This window comes from Gopherus flavomarginatus, chromosome 1 (assembly GCF_025201925.1).
Source record: "Gopherus flavomarginatus isolate rGopFla2 chromosome 1, rGopFla2.mat.asm, whole genome shotgun sequence".
In the NCBI taxonomy this organism is placed as follows: domain Eukaryota; kingdom Metazoa; phylum Chordata; order Testudines; family Testudinidae; genus Gopherus; species Gopherus flavomarginatus.
Window position 1 is genome coordinate 244,193,726 of NC_066617.1, and position 16,756 is coordinate 244,210,481.

Below are 16,756 nucleotides of genomic sequence, written 5' to 3' on the forward strand. Positions count from 1 at the left end.
AATTTGAATTTACTTTCTCCCTCTCCTGTGATGTCATTGCTGTGCTAAATGTTCTTCTTATGCTAATTTGGCATTTTTAGAATATTCAGACTGCTTTCATTATTATCATTTCTCCACTGAAATAGAAAGGAGGATTTTAGCTATTAATCAGCAGTATGCAGATGATGCTTGGAGTAGACAGGAATCTGTTTCTTCAGAATTGTTAGTTTCACGTATACTTCAGAAAGGCCGGGAAACCCAGGGAGTTTCTAGCTATTGTGGATAGTGAAGTTATATTATTGTATATTAAATGATTTTTTTACTTAATCATTCTTTTTTGTCTGGCTCTGTGTGTGATGGGGGGAGTCTTTCTTGTTCTCATCCCCCAGGTTAAGGAGAGCTAGTCATATCTCCCTATGAAAGATGTTTCCCATAGTGCTGAGTCAAACAGAGAAACTTGCTCAAGAGCAATATAAAGGTCCTAAGGGTCTAGGAAACTTGACTCTGTTAATCTATTTCATGCACAATTTCTTGTTGGGATTTTTAGAACCATCCCTTTCCCTAGTCAAAGAGGTCAGAAGAATGATGGTAATTAAATGCAACTCTATTTCAGTGCAGTATGAGATGGACAAAGAAAAATGTGCCTTGTGCTGACAGTGGGATATAGCCTTCGGCTCTAACCTATTTGAAGCACTTTAATAGGTCTGCTTGGAGGAACGACTCCAAGAGTTATCTGAGACAAGCAGCATTGCCTAGGACAGTGGTGGGCAACCTATGGCCCAAGGGGACATGCTGGCAGCTACTTCATGCAGCTCCCATTGGCTGGGAATGGCGAACTGCAGCCACTGGGAGCTGAGGGGGGCCATGCCTGCAGATGATCAATGTAAACAGAATATCTCGTGGCCCGCAATCAGATTACCCTAACGGGCTGCACGTGGCCTGCAGGCCACAGGTTGCTCACCACTGGAGTAGTTCAAGGAATAGACTGAGAGTCAGGAGATCTAGATTCTGCTCTCCACTCTGCTACAGAATGACATTTGGCAAGTCATTTTAGCCATTTAGGGCCTGATTTTCAGAGGTGTTGAGCATATATGCTTTGAATTGTCATCAGTCACTGAAACTCAGTGGAAACAGCAGCAGGCAAAATTTAAACAATTAATTGTGGAGGAGAAGCTGCCAAATAACTTCAGCAGAGTTCAGGAAAAGAAAATCACAGAAAGAAAACAAGCCCAGTCTAGTAGGAAATCCAAAAACTCCTGGAGGAAATAAGGTTCAACAAGCACAAGTGCAGAGTCCTGCACTTAGGAAGGAAGAATCCCATGCACCGCTACAGGCTGGGGACCGACTGGCTAAGCTGCAGTTCTGCAGAAAGGGACCTGGGGATTACAGTGACTGAGAAGCTGGATATGAGTCAGCCCTTGTTGCCAAGAAGGCCAAGGGCATATTGAGCAGTATTAGTAGGAGCACTGCGAGCAGATCAAGGGAAATGATTATTCTCCTCTACTCAGCACTAGTGAGGCCACACCTGGAATATTGTGTCCAGTTTTGGTCCCCCCACTACAGAAGGGGTGTGGACAAATTTGAGAGAGTCCGGCGAAGGACAGTGAAAATGATTAGGGGGCTGGAGCACATGACTTACGAGGAGAGGCTGAGGGAACTGGGGTCATTTAGTCTGCAGAAGAGAAGGATGAGGGGGGATTTGATAGCAGCCTTCAGCTACCTGAAGGGGAGTTCCAAAGAGGATGCAGCTTGGATGTTCTCAGTGGTGGCAGATGACAGAACAAGAAGCAATAGTCTCAATTTGGAGACCCCCCATATCTCCTGGATAGCTGCAATGTCCCTCCAGCTAGTTCTAGCATGCTAGTGTGAGTTCCATTAACACAAGTCTATCTACCCGGGTCAGGAGGAGCTCTCCATCTGCAGGGTAGACATACCCTTCCTGTACAAATCTTGGGATTTCTTGTTGCAGATAGAGAAAATGTTTGAGACATACCATGTCTTTTTCCTGATTGTGCAGTGACAATGGATGGAAAGAGGCCAGCCACCTACAATTGCTTTATTTAGTTATTTATTTGTGACTGAGCTTGGAGGGTTGGTTTTGATCATCCTGGGCAACTGGAGTTTGCAGGTGGATGTCAGAGGGCTGGGAAATTGCAGCCAAAAGAGATGGATTTATCAGGGGGATGGAATTTTTCTCCAGGTTCTGCTGAGATGATAGTGTGTCAGATTAGCCAAAGCCCAGAGTAAGTTCCTTCAGAACACAATATAGAGCTGTCTTTATTGCACACTTCCTGTCAAGGCCCTCACATGATTTATGAGATGAACAATTTAGCTTGGGTATCCGGAAAGGTAGCACTGTAAATAAGCCCCAGAAACCGAGAGAAGGAAACAGCCTTTTAAAACTAACTTCCCGTCAATCAACAGCAGCATTAACGGAGCCTGGCCTGGGGTTTTATAGAACCACTGTGAGAATTAAGGCCTGAGGTTTTAATGATTTCATAAGGTGAAACGATTTACGAGCCTGTTAAAAGGATACATTGCTGTATACTAAATGGAAGCTAATATATAACGAAGCCCTTTTGAAAGAATACCCACTGAAGCAATAGTAGGAATGAAGTGTAAAGTAAAAGAGAATGGTGTTCTGTCAAAGGAAGAGATTTGCTAAATGAATAAATGATCTTTCTTCAGAATTCAATTGTTTACAAAGGGCTCATTCCTAAATGTCTTACTCTGGCAAAGTAACTGGGAGTTTTGACTGAGTTAGGACTTCAGGTAAGGGATATGTATAATACAGAATAAAAACTGAGCATATCATAAAAACTTGCCTTGTTCTCCTACACTACACAATCATATTCCTTCATTTCTTGCTCATATTTATTCTAAAAAGATAAAGTGCTAAAGCAGTAGAATAAATTTCTAAGCATAAGCTACTTGTTACCCTGAAGAGAGGAAAGAGGGTCCTGTGGTTAGATAATGGCTTAGGAGATCTGGATTTAATTCATGGCTATGCAATATATGTTCTATGAGTTTGTCTACACTGCAATTGGACTTGTGATTACACCACAGGTCGGCATTCCCTTGGTAGCATTAATCTAGTTATCCTGCCTCCGGAGTCTCCAGGCAGGCTGATACAGTCCAAGCTGCTGCATTCTCCCGCTATTTTTAGCTGCAGTAGTTTGGACAAAGCTACCAGGAGAATGCTGACCTGTGCTGTAATTGCACCTCCAATTGCAGTGTAGACAGACCCTGCATGACCTTGGGCAACTCACTTAATCCCCCTGCTTCAGTTTCCACCACTAAAATGGGGATAATAGCATGCTATTGCTCCCACTTTTTTTTCTTTCTTGTCTAGTTAAATTATAAACTGTTTAGAGCAGGGATTGCCTATTACTATGCATGTATGCAATGCCTATTGAGGCCCCAGTTTTAGCTGGGACCTGTTGGTGCACTTGTAATATAAATAATAATAGCAATAATACTGAGCTGGCATTGCTTACCAGCCTTTCACTGGCTCCACCAAATTATCCCATAATCTGCAGAGGACCTGAGACAAATATACATTGTGATGTATCTTCTCTCTCCATTCCTCATTCCCCATCTAAACTTGCAGAGTCTGTGCGCTCCCAGAATTCTGTCTCCACTCTCCTTCTTGGGGAAGCTAAGCCTTCTTGGTCAAGTGGTAGAATTTACTTCAAGTGCTCAGAAAAGTCAACAGACATTCTTAACTAATCTAAAGTTATGAGATGACAGGCATTGGAGGCAATTGTGCCGCCAGTCAGCACTGGTGAGGCCTAACTAGAGTACTGTATACAGTTTTGGGCACCATGATTTAAGAAAGATGTGAACAAACTGGAAAAAAGTCAAAAGAGAGCAAACACAAATATAAGAAATGTTTAGAAAACATGACCTGTGACTAAGGTTGAAAGAACTGTGCAAGTTTAGTCTAGAGAAGAGAAGGTAGACATGGTAACAATCTTCAAATCAGTTAAAGGTTATAAACAAGATGGTGATAAATTGTTCTCCACATTCACTAAGGACAAGAATTAACAGGCTTAGTTCACAGCAAGGGAGATTTAGGTTGGATATTAGGAAAATGTTCTAACTATAACGGGAAGGCTTCATGTAAAAATCTGCACATTGCAGCTGCGCCGCTGTAGCACTTTAGTGAATGAAGACACTACTGTGTCAATGATAGAGCTTCTCCTCTCTAGTTAAGCCTCTTCTGGGAGAGGTGGTAGCAATGTTGATAGGAGAAACTCTCGCCGACATAGCACTGTCTACACCAGGAGTTAGGGCTGTATAACTATGTCTCTCAAGGAGTGTGGATTTTTCATTACATTAGTTATACCAATGTAAGTTTGTAGTGTAGACTTGGCTTTAGAACAGTTAAGCACTAGAACAGTTTTGTAGAGGAGGATGTGGAACAAGTTAGAAAAACACCAGAGATGTTTTAGGTATGCTTGGTCCTGCAGCAAGATGGACTAGATGATCTCTTGAGGTCTCTTCCAGCTCCACATTTCTGATTCTGTAACTATTCTATAATATATGATTCTATAATGAATAAGGAAGTCTGGCGTCCCTTCGCTGAGCAGTAACATGCTGCAGCAGAACAAATCAAATAGCCATACCCATGGAGTTCCTTTAAAGAAAACAAACACATACCCAAACTTCCCCTACCCGGGGCTTTCCATTCCTAGTGCTGAAGCTAGCATAGCTTCCTCCCAGAAGGTTTTCTTCAAAGTCCTTTTTTAAATGGAAAAGCCCAGTCCATGAAAACAAAGAAATCAAAGAAACAATGGGAAACTTGCCCCTTCTTCTGACAGATTCTCCTCAGCCTGTCTAGGTTGCTCCAAGCCTCTTTCTGGTGGAAGAAGGCAGAATTTATATGGCCCCTTGTCAAATGTACCTTACTTTAACCCAGGACTCCCATGGGCTGCTAGGAAACTATATTTCTCAGCAATTTCTCATGACTGATACAAGAGAGGTGTTCTAGCCACTTTACTCTGTGTATTCTAGTCTTAGGACTTTAATAGAGTTGGATTTCTCTCTAAAATGACATATAGCCAGTCCAAGGTGTCATCTTCTCCCTCCGGAATTGTGTTCTTGTCCACAAGAATCAGTGACATTGTTGCTATGCTGTAACCTGGACTATGTAACCTGTACTAGCCTAGCTGACCTGCTTGGAGAAAGGCTAGATACTGTGGTTGAAAATTTGGGGAAGGAGAGTGATGCATAATTGCCAAGAAATAGGTTTGTGTAATATCTTGCTCTTCTCTAGCACATACCCTCTCCAGGAAGTAGTTCAACAGTAAACCACAGAAAGGGTAAACAAATATGTTTTGAAGTTACATTGGATTCTTTCTAGAGACCCAGTATGTAACTTGGGAAACATGCCCAGGTTCCCGAAAGCTCTGCTGAGTGGAATAGAGAAATGGAAGAAATGGGTGCCTGTCAGTGCCCTCTGCATCTGTTCCAGCTCTACCTGACTGGACTGAACCTGGGTTTTACAGTCCAACCCAGTTCCCATTAAATCAATGACAAAACTCCCACTGATTCAATTTGGAGAAGAATTGGACTCTATGAACCTGATCAAACTCTGCTTTAAGCCATTGGGAGTCTTTCCGTTGGCTTTAACGGGAATTGGGTTAGGCTGTATGTCATAAACAGATAGTTAAGGGTTAATGTTTCTTTTACCTGTAAAGGGTTAACAAACAGGGAACCAAACACCTGACCAGGGGACCAATCAGGAGACAAGATACTTTCATATCTCAGTGGAGGGAAGCCTTTGTTTGTGTTTTTTGTGTTTTGCTTTTTTCTCTCTGGGCTCTGAGAGTGACCACACGTACCTACAGGCTCTCTAATTTTCTATTCCAATTTTGTAAGTACAAAGGTAGAAAGGCAGTATAGTCTTTTTATTTGTTTTTCTTTATTTGCAAATGTGTATTTGGCTGGAAGTATTTTAAATTGTATTTCTGCTGGAGGAGGCTTTTTCTCCAGTTTCTAGAAGCTGACAGACCCTGTAATATTCCATCTTGAATTTACAGTGATTTTCTTTATTCTTTTATTAAAAGTTTTGCTTTTAAGACCTGTCTGATTTTTCCCTTTGTTAAGGCTCAAGGGGATTGAGTCTGTACTTAACAGGGAAGGAGAAGGGAGGGGGAGAGAAACGGGGGGGAACCCACCTGATTTCTCTGTGTTGTGATTCAAGGAGTTTGAATCACGGTGATCTCCTAGTGTACCCAGGGCAGGAAAGATCTGGGAGGAAGAAAGGAGAAGGGGGAATCCCTTTGTTTAGATTCACGGAGCTTGAATCTGTATATCTCTCCAGGAGCCCAGGGAGGGAACACCTGGAGGGAAGGAGGGGGAAGGGAAATGGTTTATTCCCTTTTGTTGTGAGACTCAAGGAATTTGGGTCTTGAGGGTCCGCAAGAGTCTATCAGGCGCTCTACTCTAAGTCCTGATTGGTGGCAGCACTACAGGATCTAAGCTGGTAATTAAGCTTAGAGGAATTCATGCTAGTACCCATATTTTGGACGCTAAGGTTCAGAATTGGGAATTATACTATGACACTGTAAAACCCCACTTATTCTTGCTCACTCCTCTCCCCCACGCTCATTCCATGGCTGTTTAAAGAAATTCATTCTTGTAGGCCTCTGGGATTAGTGAGGAGTAGATGGAGCAAGGGAAAGCCCACATCTGAGTTGTTGCACAACTAGTGATGCACAGGAGAAAAAATGTTCCTGATTTAGATTTCTAAACTGCTACCTTGCAAAAAATCAAGTTGTTATTTTTGGAGTGGGAAATGTATTCATATGTGATTATTACTTTAATTTATTATTTTTCTGTCCACCATCTGATTGCATTGTGTGTATTAAATTACATGGCACAGAAAAGACAGCATAAACAGCACCACTCCTTGTATTGCCCCAGCCAGGAGTAAAATTTGCCCAGTGATGGGCCATAGTCCGGTGATTGGCCAAAAAGATCTGTCTGGCCCCTGACCTTTGATGCCACCTGGGGAAGATAATTCCCCAGTCATGGACCCTCGATCCAAAGGGTTCTTCCCTCAGTCTCCAAGAGTTCAAGTCTAGGAGTAAGAGGCTGCCTCAGCCATCACAGTGATGCATGCAGGAAAACACCCTCTCTAAGTGGATGTCTATCCTGCAGCCATGGAGTGTGATTGCATTTCATGCTGACACACCTGAGAGAGATTAGTCTAGCTCACTTGGGTACCAAGACAGTGACGCTGCAGCTGTGAGCACTTCATCATGGGTCTTACAATTACTAGGTGTAGAGGGGTGGACACCTGCTCCTGCCCTGATGGGCTTGAAACCAGCCCTGAAAGAGGTCTGCAGTGGTACAAGCAGCCCTGGAGAGGGCTGCAGCTCTGAAAGCTGGGCTGATTGGGGAAGTGGCCACAGCTGGGCCACATCCCAACAGGGCCACAGCTGGCCTGTATATAAAGGCTGGGAGCCAGGAGCTCAGCAGTTTCTCTCTGTGTTCAGAATGGCCAGGCTGCATGGAGCTTAACCAAGTGCCTAGCGTGGAGCAGGGTTGGGGAAAGACCAAGCCCCGGCCTAGGAAAGCTGCAGGTCTAGGGTACGGCTAAAGGGGCACTTGGGTTGCACGAGGCAGCAGGTCTGAACCCCTTTGCCTGTGATGAGTGGCTTATACTGCAGTCTGCCCCAGTGAATGGGGGCTAGATGGAGACTGGGTGGTAGCCAGGCCTGAGGTGAGGTGGGGATAGAGGGTGGGGAGTCCGTGGGGTGTGGAGACCCTGAGAGAAAGGGGTTACTGCCAAGAGGCAGCACCGCAGGTAAAAGGGCCCTGGGGTCTAGGAGGAACACAGGGGCCAGCGGCAAGTGGGACATTGGCCTGCAGTGGGCGCTCCGGATACTGGATGAGCTAATTCCCAGAGACGAGCAGCAGGAGGTGCTGCAGGGGCAAGTCTCGCACCATCACACTAGGTAATAACTGAGGTGGCCAGTCTGCACTGAACTGCACGCTGTCATGGAGTCATAACTTCGGTATTCCAGCTAGCTACATCTGCATGAGCTGCAGACACACCCTCTGATTGCAGTATAGACCTACTCTTAGGTAGTCAGGTCTGAGACAACGTAGATCAAGTCCAACTTGATAGTTACTTGGAATGAAGAAGCCACGAAGTGTGCAGAGCACCAGTGACTAATACCTAGCTCTTAATTTTTCATCCATAGACCTTTAAGCACTTTACCAAAGAGACCAGAATCATTATTTCCTTTTTACAGATGGGGAAACTGATGCACAGAGTGATTAAGTGATTTGCCCAAGGTCACCCAGCAGGCCAGTAGCAGAGCTGTGAATGGAACCCAGCTCTTCTGAGTCTCACCCCAGTGCCCTATTGACTAGGGTTAGGCCATACTGTAATAGAAGCTCACCCACTGAATTCACCAGAAAGGTCGATTGCTGCTTCCTCACTAGAGGCAGATTATACTCATATAGCAGTACAGCCAGTAATCAGTATCCATGTCTTCTCTTTCCCACACTGCTCTCTGTAGAGCTCAGATAGCTCTCCCACAGCAGTGAAACATTTCCGTTTGGACCATTGTAATGTCATTTTCACTCCAATAAAACTTTAAGGATGTGATTTTCCCATCTTACTCTGCTGATGTAAAGTGATGGAATTAGAATCATGGTGACATGAGAAAAAGACCTCAATGTCAATCTCAGCCTGTACACGAGTGCAGCCAGGGGCTTGACCCTCTCTGGCGGGAAGAGGGGAGCCACACCGGCTCACTACCCACCGGTGGGTCCGGGAAAATAGCCCGGCAGTCCTCACGGCAGTCGCTTGCCCTGTGGGGGCAAGGGGCTCAGGTCCTTCGGCACGGCTGAGCAACAGTAACAACAGTTTTAAGCCCGGCCCTAGGTCAGGGCGGGCAGCAAATACTGAGTCAGGAAGCTCAGGCCCTTGGGCAGGGCTGAGCAGCAGTAACAGTTATGATAGGCTTTGGCCTCCTCAGGCCAGGGAGAGGAGGAGTCTGCCATCCAGGAGTTGGGTGGCAGGGGGGACACAGGTTCTCCCACTCCACTGCATCCCGGCCCAGGGCCCTAGCAGCGGCTGAAGATCCGCTGCTTAGTCAGTGGGGATCCTGGCCTCAAAACACTGACATAGGCTCCACTAAGGCTGCAGTCAGACTGGGGTCGGCTGCCCGCAGGCTACTTCTGTACTCCCTCTCGGGGCCTACCTGGGTCCTGACGTCAGCCTCTGCGGGATCCAGGAGCATGTGCTCGTTTTGGCCGGGGCTTGGTGGTAGGTCTGGCAACTCCTCCGGAAAGTCAGCCCAGGGTAGCTCTGGCAGCTCCTTCGGGTAGCAGGTACGGGGGAGCTCCGGCCAGTCTGGGTGGCTGCCCTGGGTGGCAGGAGGTTCCCAGTCTCAAGCTCTCTGAGGGACGTCTGCTCGCTCCAGCTGCTGGGGCCTGACTGAGCTCTGAGGGCCGGCATTTATAGTTCCGGGTCGGCGCCCGACCTTTTGGGGGGCGGGCTCTGAGCTCTTTAGCTCTGCCCACTCTGGCCTCCTACTGGGCTCTTTCTTCTCTGGGCTGGAGAGGAGCCACACCGCCTCACTACACAGCCCCATATACTTAATTGTACTCCGTGTGTGTGATCATAAATACATTTAGCTCAGGGTACATTTTTTTTTTTGAAACTATGGTAAAGTATTGAATCATATACATTACAATGCTCGGTGTTACTCAGCCATTATATCATCCATCAGCACAAAAAACTAAATACAGTATTGTTCTTTTAAAAGTAAATCTGAAATACAGACAAAGAAGCAGTTGCTTTAAGTGACTTGCTCAGCATTACACAGGGAATCTGTGGCAGAGGCAGGGCTAGAATCCAGCTCTCCATGGCAGCATTCAATTGCCTTAACTAGGAGACCATCCTTTCCACCTCTGCCTCATGCACTGCAGACCTTCCAATGTGTTCAGCAAATGAAGCAGGGGTACTACATTCAACAGCCTCCTTCTCTGCACAATCCAGATTTGTCCTCAGAGGAGATGCAGCAGATGTACTGAATCAGGCAGGGGTTCTTTGGAAAAATACAATGCGATCATGTAATTAAAGACGGTGTCATAAGGAATGTGCAGAAGGGGGTGAATCAAGAATACATGGGCAACCTTAATTCTGGCATTTCCTAACTTTTCAGTACTTGACTTTGCAACCTTAACATTCTGTAGGGTAGATTTTAAATACAATTTCCTACATTTTCAAAAACTAGAAACCCCCCCCCTCAAATTCCCTCATGTGGACCTGTATAGACCTCTGACATGGTTCCTCGGCAGGGTTGATCTCTTTAGCTCCATAGCACAGTTCTCTACCGCTGCAGCTAATGAAGTAACTAGTAGCAAGAGAAGGTTGTATTTGTGTATGTGGCTCTGCCACTAGAGGGGATTGGAGACACATGCTTTGACAGCAGTTTTCACAGCTGTTTACTAGACAACACAGGAATGTTGAGACCAGGTGAAAATGCCCTTCCCCTCCTTGCTCCTATCTTTCCCCAGTTCCTGGTTCCTGTCTTACTAAGGTGCAACTTAAGACACCTTCCTCCTTCCCCTGCATGCTGGGCGCTGGCAGGGGGAGCATTGAAAACACAGGGCAGGCAGGCTCCCTGCTCTCACTTCTGGTATCTGGCACCACAGTTGCTCCCTAGCAGCCAAGAGTTGCAATCGGAGAGAAAGTCCTGCTTGGCCCTTGCAGTACCGTGAGTCTTCGGACAATTCACCTGCCAAACTCTGACAAGTCTCCACTGAGCCTGTGTAAACTGAGATTTTGCAGAGGTTTATAATTTACCAAATTTGCGAAGCTTTTCACAGAAGAGGCAAAAGGCACATTCACCCACCAATCAAATTTTAAATCCCTACGCCAAATCATTGAGATGTTAGAGATTGTCATGAAACAGATGTAAGCACTTCTTAAATCTGGGAAAAGCAATATATTTTTCCTTAATCTGATAGTCAGACACGCCCGAACCATTTTAGCTGAATCTTTCTCCCAATATACCAGACACTCGGGATGGAAATTATTAGCTTGAACAGTTAAAATTTGACAAAGTTATAAACAACTACCTACCCAGCCTATAACCAGGCCCCTGGAGAGGAAGTCCTGAACAATCACCAATCAAAGGTCAGTATTCTCACACAATTTAATTACAATTTTAAAAATATTTTAAAAATATAATTAACAGAATAAACAAGATGAAAGTTGGACAGTTCCAAGAACTAAGTTAAGTAAATCTGATATCAAAAGTGAAATTGGTAGCAAAAGTCAAGTTCCTTTTGTCAAGAGGAGGCTTTTCCCCATCCGTTAGTGCTGGAGCTCTTTTGCTGATCTGTTTCCTTTTTATTTGTTACATACAGAAAGACATATGAGGCTGTACTAAGTTCTGTATAATCTTTCCTAGAATCAGAGTTTTTATTTTTGAAACTACAGTGGGTATTGATTCATTTCATTTCATTTAAATCTTGGAAGTTTCTTTAAAGACAAGAGCTGATAGCAAGATCCAGGGTACGTCTACACTAAGGGATTATTCCAATTTTACGTAAACCGGTTTTGTAAAACAGATTGTATAAAGTCAAGCGCACGCGGCCACACTAAGCACATTAATTCGGCGGTGTGCATCTATGGTCCGAGGCTAGGGTCAATTTCTGGAATGTTGCACTGTGGGTAGCTATTCTGTAGCTATCCCATAGTTCCTGCAGTCTCCCCTGCCCCTTGGAATTCTGGGTTGAGATCCCAGTGCCTGACGGGGCAAAAATCATTGTCGTGGGTGGTTCTGGGTAAATGTCAAGTATCAGAGGGGTAGCCATGTTAGTCTGGATCTGTAAAAGCAGCAAAGAATCCTGTGGCACCTTATAGACTAACAGACGTTTTGGAGCATGAGCTTTCATGGGTGAATACCCACTTCGTCAGATGCATGTAGTGGAAATTTCCGGGGGCAGGTATATATATGCAGGTAAGCTAGAGATAATGAGGTTAGTTCAATCAGGGAGGTTAAGGCCCTGTTCTAGCAGGTTAGGTGTGAAAACCAAGGGAGGAGAAACTGGTTTTGTAGTTGGGTAAATATCGTCAGTCATACCTTCCTCCAGGAAAGCAATGGCAGACAATCATTTCGCACCCTTTTTCCCTAGATTGCCCTGGCAGATGCCATAGCATGGCAACCATGGAGCCTGTTTTGCCTTTTGTCACTGTCACCGTATGTGTACTGGATGCCGCTGACAGAGGTGATACTGCAGCGCTACACAGCAGCATTCATTTGCTTTTGCATGATGGCAGAGATGGTTATCAGTCGTTCTGTACCAGCTGCTGCCATTGTAAATTGGCAATGAGATGACGGTTATCTGTTGTTCTGTACCGTCTGCTGCTATTATGGGTGCCCCTGGCTGAGATCGGCCGGGGGCGCAAAGGCAAAAATGGGAATGACTCCCCGAGTCAATCCCTCCTTTATGGTATCTAAAAATAGAGTCAGTCCTGCCTAGAATATGGGGCAAGTGTACTAGAGAACCAGTGTATCAGAGAACCAGAGAGCACAGCCGCTTCATGTCAGATCCCGCAGAAATGAAGAGCTGCATGCCATTCACAGGGGGTGCCCCTGCAACAACCCCACCTGTTGCTTCCCTCCTCCCTCAACCTTCCTGGGCTACCGTGGCAGTGTCCCCCCGATTTGTGTCATGAAGTTATAAAGAATGCAGGAATAAGAAACACTGACTTGTTAGTGAGATAAAATGAGGGGGAGGCAGCCTCCAGCTGCTATGATAGTTCAGGCAGGACATTAAGCGGTGTGGGGGAGAGGAGCCCAGCATCCCGCTGCTATGATAGTCCAGGCAGTACAGAATCTTTTCTTTACACAGGAAAGGGAGGGGGCTGATGGAGCTCAGCCCCCAGCTGCTATGATGAAGACGGTTACCAGCCATTCTGTACCATCTACTGGGAATGACCGGGAATCATTCCTATTTTTACCCAGGCGCCCCCGGCCAGCCTCACCTGAGGCCAGCCAGGAGTACTCAGTAGCTATCAAGCATATTGTACCATCTGCCACTGGGGAGGGAAGAGGAGCAGATACTGCTCTTTACTGCAGCAGCATCGCGTCTACCAGCAGCATTCAGTACACATAGGGTGACATTAAAAAAAGTCTAGAAACGATTTTTTCCCTTTTCTTTCACGTGGGGAGGGAGGGAGTAAATTGACAAGCTATACCCTGAACCACGCCGGACAATCTGTTTGAACCTACAGGCATTGGGAGCTCAGCCAAGAATGCAAATACTTTTCAGAGACTGCTGTGGACTGTAGGATAGCTGGAGTCCTCAGTACCCCCTCCCTCCCTCCATGAGCATCCATTTGATTCTTTGGCTTTCCGTTACGCTTATCACGCAGCACTGTGTAGCTTGGAGATTTTTTTCAAACGCTTTGGCATTTCGTCTTCTGTAACGGAGCTCTGATAGAACAGATTTGTCTCCCCATACAGCGATCAGATCCAGTATCTCCCGTACGGTTCATGCTGGAGCTCTTTTTGGATTTGGGACTGCATCGCCAACCGTGCTGATCAGAACTCCACGCTGAGCAAACAGGAAATGAAATTCAAAAGTTCGCGGGGCTTTTCCTGTCTACTTGGCCACTGCATCCGAGTTCAGATTGCTGTCCAGAGCGGTCACAATGGTGCACTGTGGGATACCGCCCGGAGGCCGATACCGTCGATTGCGGCCACACTAACCCTAATCCAATATGGTAAATACCGATTTTAGCGCTACTCCTCTCGTTGGGGAGGATTACAGAAACCGATTTAAAGAGCCCTTTTTATCGATATAAAGGGCCTCGTAGTGTGGATGGGTGCGGCATTAAATTAGTTTAAAACTGCTAAAATTGGTTTAAATGTATAGTGTAGACCAGGCCACAGAGTGGTTTGAAAACTTTCTCTTCCAATGAAATCAAGGGAAGCGATGGTAACAATTGACTGTTGGGGTCTCAAAGAAGATGACACTCTAAGCACTCTGGAGACTTAACACCAAGATCTGGTATGTAGCCACACTTCCAAGTCTTTAGGGATTGGTTTTGAATTTGATCCCATGCAGGTAGTGAGAGGCTGCAATCACTGCCATCTGCAGTTGTGTCTTAAGACTGGAGGTTCTTACATTAATTCCTCTGGTTGTCAATACATAGCCTCACAACATGACCTCTCTAGGATTGGGGTATCTTATGGAGGTGCTTGGGCCAAATCCCAAGTGATAGGCAGGCTCCCAGGCTAGAAAATGTCCTGCCACAATGTTAAGTATAACTTTGAAAATACACGTGACTAAGAGTTGCTATTTTAAATCGTATGAGCCCACATCTTAAAAATGTAACGTTATTTAATTGTTCCTAAATATTTCAGAACATTACATAGCATAATATAACTTCACTCCAAGTAGGGTTAGAAAAACCTTTGTCCTCAACCTTAAATACAGTGCAAGTGCTAGTCATGTTCTAATTATGCAGATGTTGGTAGTGACTCCACAATTTAGCTTGCTCTGAGCTTTGCATTTAAAGAAGTAATAAAATCTCCATGTTTCAGCTTTTTAGGATTGAATTTAGTTTCCAAATCTGGTATTTGAAATGTCCAGGTTATTTCTATAGTGAAATGCTCACTTTTTCAGAGAAAATATTTAAAAATGCTGTGGTTGGATCGGATGTGATTGCATTTGAAAGGTGTACTGAAAGTGGCAGGGATCCTATGGGAAAAATAATATGTGATCATACAATTAAACGTTGTATCACAATGCATATGCACAATGTGTCTTAATATAGGTGTGATAAATGAAGGGAGGGGAGCTCCCTTTTATGGACACCTAGCCAGCCGGCTAGTTATAAAATCCCTCTTAGTAGCTTTACCTGTAAAGGGTTAAAAAAAAAAAGTCCACAGGTAAAGGAAGGGAGTGGGCACCTGACCAAAAGAGCTAATGGAAAGGCTAGAACTTTTTTAAATTGGGAAAAAAACAAAAACCTTTCTCTTTGTGTCTGTTGTTGTTCTCCAGGGAAGAGGGGAACAGGGCAGCAGTTATGCTGTGAGAAGCTGAAGGCCAGGTATGAAAATCATGAGACTCATACCTAGAAATTTCTTATTTGGAAACTCAGATATGTAAGTACATCAAAAATGTTTAGAAAGGCGCGATTAGGTTAATGTCTTTTATTTTGTAAGGCTTGTGGACTGATCTGTGCTAACCCCAAATGCTTTTGTTTGGCTTGTAACCTTTAAGCTGGACCTCAAGAAGCTTATTCTTGATGTTTATTTTTTGTAAGCAGGATTTTTAAATCTAGTAAAAGTCTAAGATCCAGACGTATTTTCTTTCTTTGTTTTTAAATAAAAAATACGTTTTTTTAAGAACAGGATTGGATATTTGGTGTCCTAAGAGGTTTGTGCACATATTTTTAATTAGCTGGCGGCAACAGCTGATTTCTTTGTTTTCCTTTCTCATCTCTTCCCTGGAGTGGGGTGAAAGGGCTTGAGGGTACCCCACAGGAAGGAATTCCCAAGTTCGTCTTCTTGGGTTCCAAGTGGGTTTTGCATTTGGGTGGTGGCAGCATCTATCCAGCCAAGGTCAGAGAAAAACTGTAAAGTTGGGAGTTTAATACAAGCCTAGAGTGGCAAGTATTAGTTTTTAGAGTCCTTGCAGGCCCCCACTTTCCGCACTCGAAGTTCCAGAGGAGGAAATCAGCCTTGACAATAGGCAACCTCAATTCTGCAATTTCCTAATTTCCCATGTGGGTCCAGGGACAGAATAAGCCCCTGTCCTCCTGCATGTCCTGCAACTAAAAGGAGGTGCATGGAGAGGGATGGGCTCTGCCAGGTTAGAAATTTTCCCAAGACATACCATATGATGAGCATGTCCATACCAGATTGATCGCAGTGGGAGTTAATAATGATCGCGCCATTCGTCTCCCACCAGAGTGGATGTGACAAGTATACTATGGGTGTAACCTTAACAAAGAGAATCCATAGAAGAGATAGCATCACCATAGCCACATGGAATGTAAGGACATTGAGACAAATAGGGAAGTTGAAAGAACTTACACATGAAATAAAACAATACACGTAGCATCTCCTAGGAATCTCTAAGGTCAGATGGAAGAACTTTGGAGAGATACTAACGGAAGAAGGCCATGTACTCTATTACAGTGGAGAGGACAAACATGTCAATGGTGTAGGATTTCTTGTGCATAAAGATATCAAGAATTCAGTATTAGGATGCCACCCAGTGTCCAGCAGGCTTATTTCCATCTGCCCAAAGGCAGTACCTTTTAATATCACAGTGGTACAAGTCTACAGCCCTACAACAGACTATGATGATGAGCAAATTGAAGATTTTTACAATCAGCTCCAAGACATCATTGATAAGGTAAACAAGAAAGATATCCTGACTGTACAGGGAGATTGGAATGCTAAGGTGGGTACCATAGGTTCTGACTCCGTGGGTGCTGTGGGGCTGGAGCACCCACGAGGAAAAATTATCGGTGCTCTGCATCCACTGGCAGCCAAGCTCCCCAGCTTTCACCCCCTCCTGGCCTCCTCCTGCCCCAAGCACACTGTGTTCCTGTTTCTCCCCTTCCCAGCGCTTCCCGCCCACTTCCTAACAGCTGTTTGGTGCGGCTTAGTACTTTCTGGGAGGAAGGAGGAGGAGTGCACTATGGGGAGGAGGCAGAAAAGAGGTGGGGCAGGGGTGGGGATTTGGGGGAAGGGGGTGGAATTGGAGCAGGGTGAGGGTA

At 45.1% G+C, this 16,756-nt stretch overlaps 2 protein-coding genes across 2 annotated transcripts in view; both read right to left on the bottom strand.

Annotated features, from left to right (window-relative positions):
- Positions 1–16,756, bottom strand: part of LOC127039337 (granulocyte-macrophage colony-stimulating factor receptor subunit alpha-like) — a 112,952-nt gene that overhangs the window by 64,198 nt on the left and 31,998 nt on the right. The window lies entirely within an intron of this gene.
- The window catches only part of LOC127039343 (granulocyte-macrophage colony-stimulating factor receptor subunit alpha-like), a 44,528-nt gene continuing 37,472 nt past the window's right edge, over positions 9,701–16,756 (bottom strand). Inside the window, exon 10 of the mRNA XM_050932844.1 lies at positions 9,701–10,052. Within this exon, the coding sequence (XP_050788801.1) occupies positions 10,012–10,052 (41 nt within the window). The 3' untranslated portion in view covers positions 9,701–10,011. The remainder of the gene's footprint in view (positions 10,053–16,756) is intronic.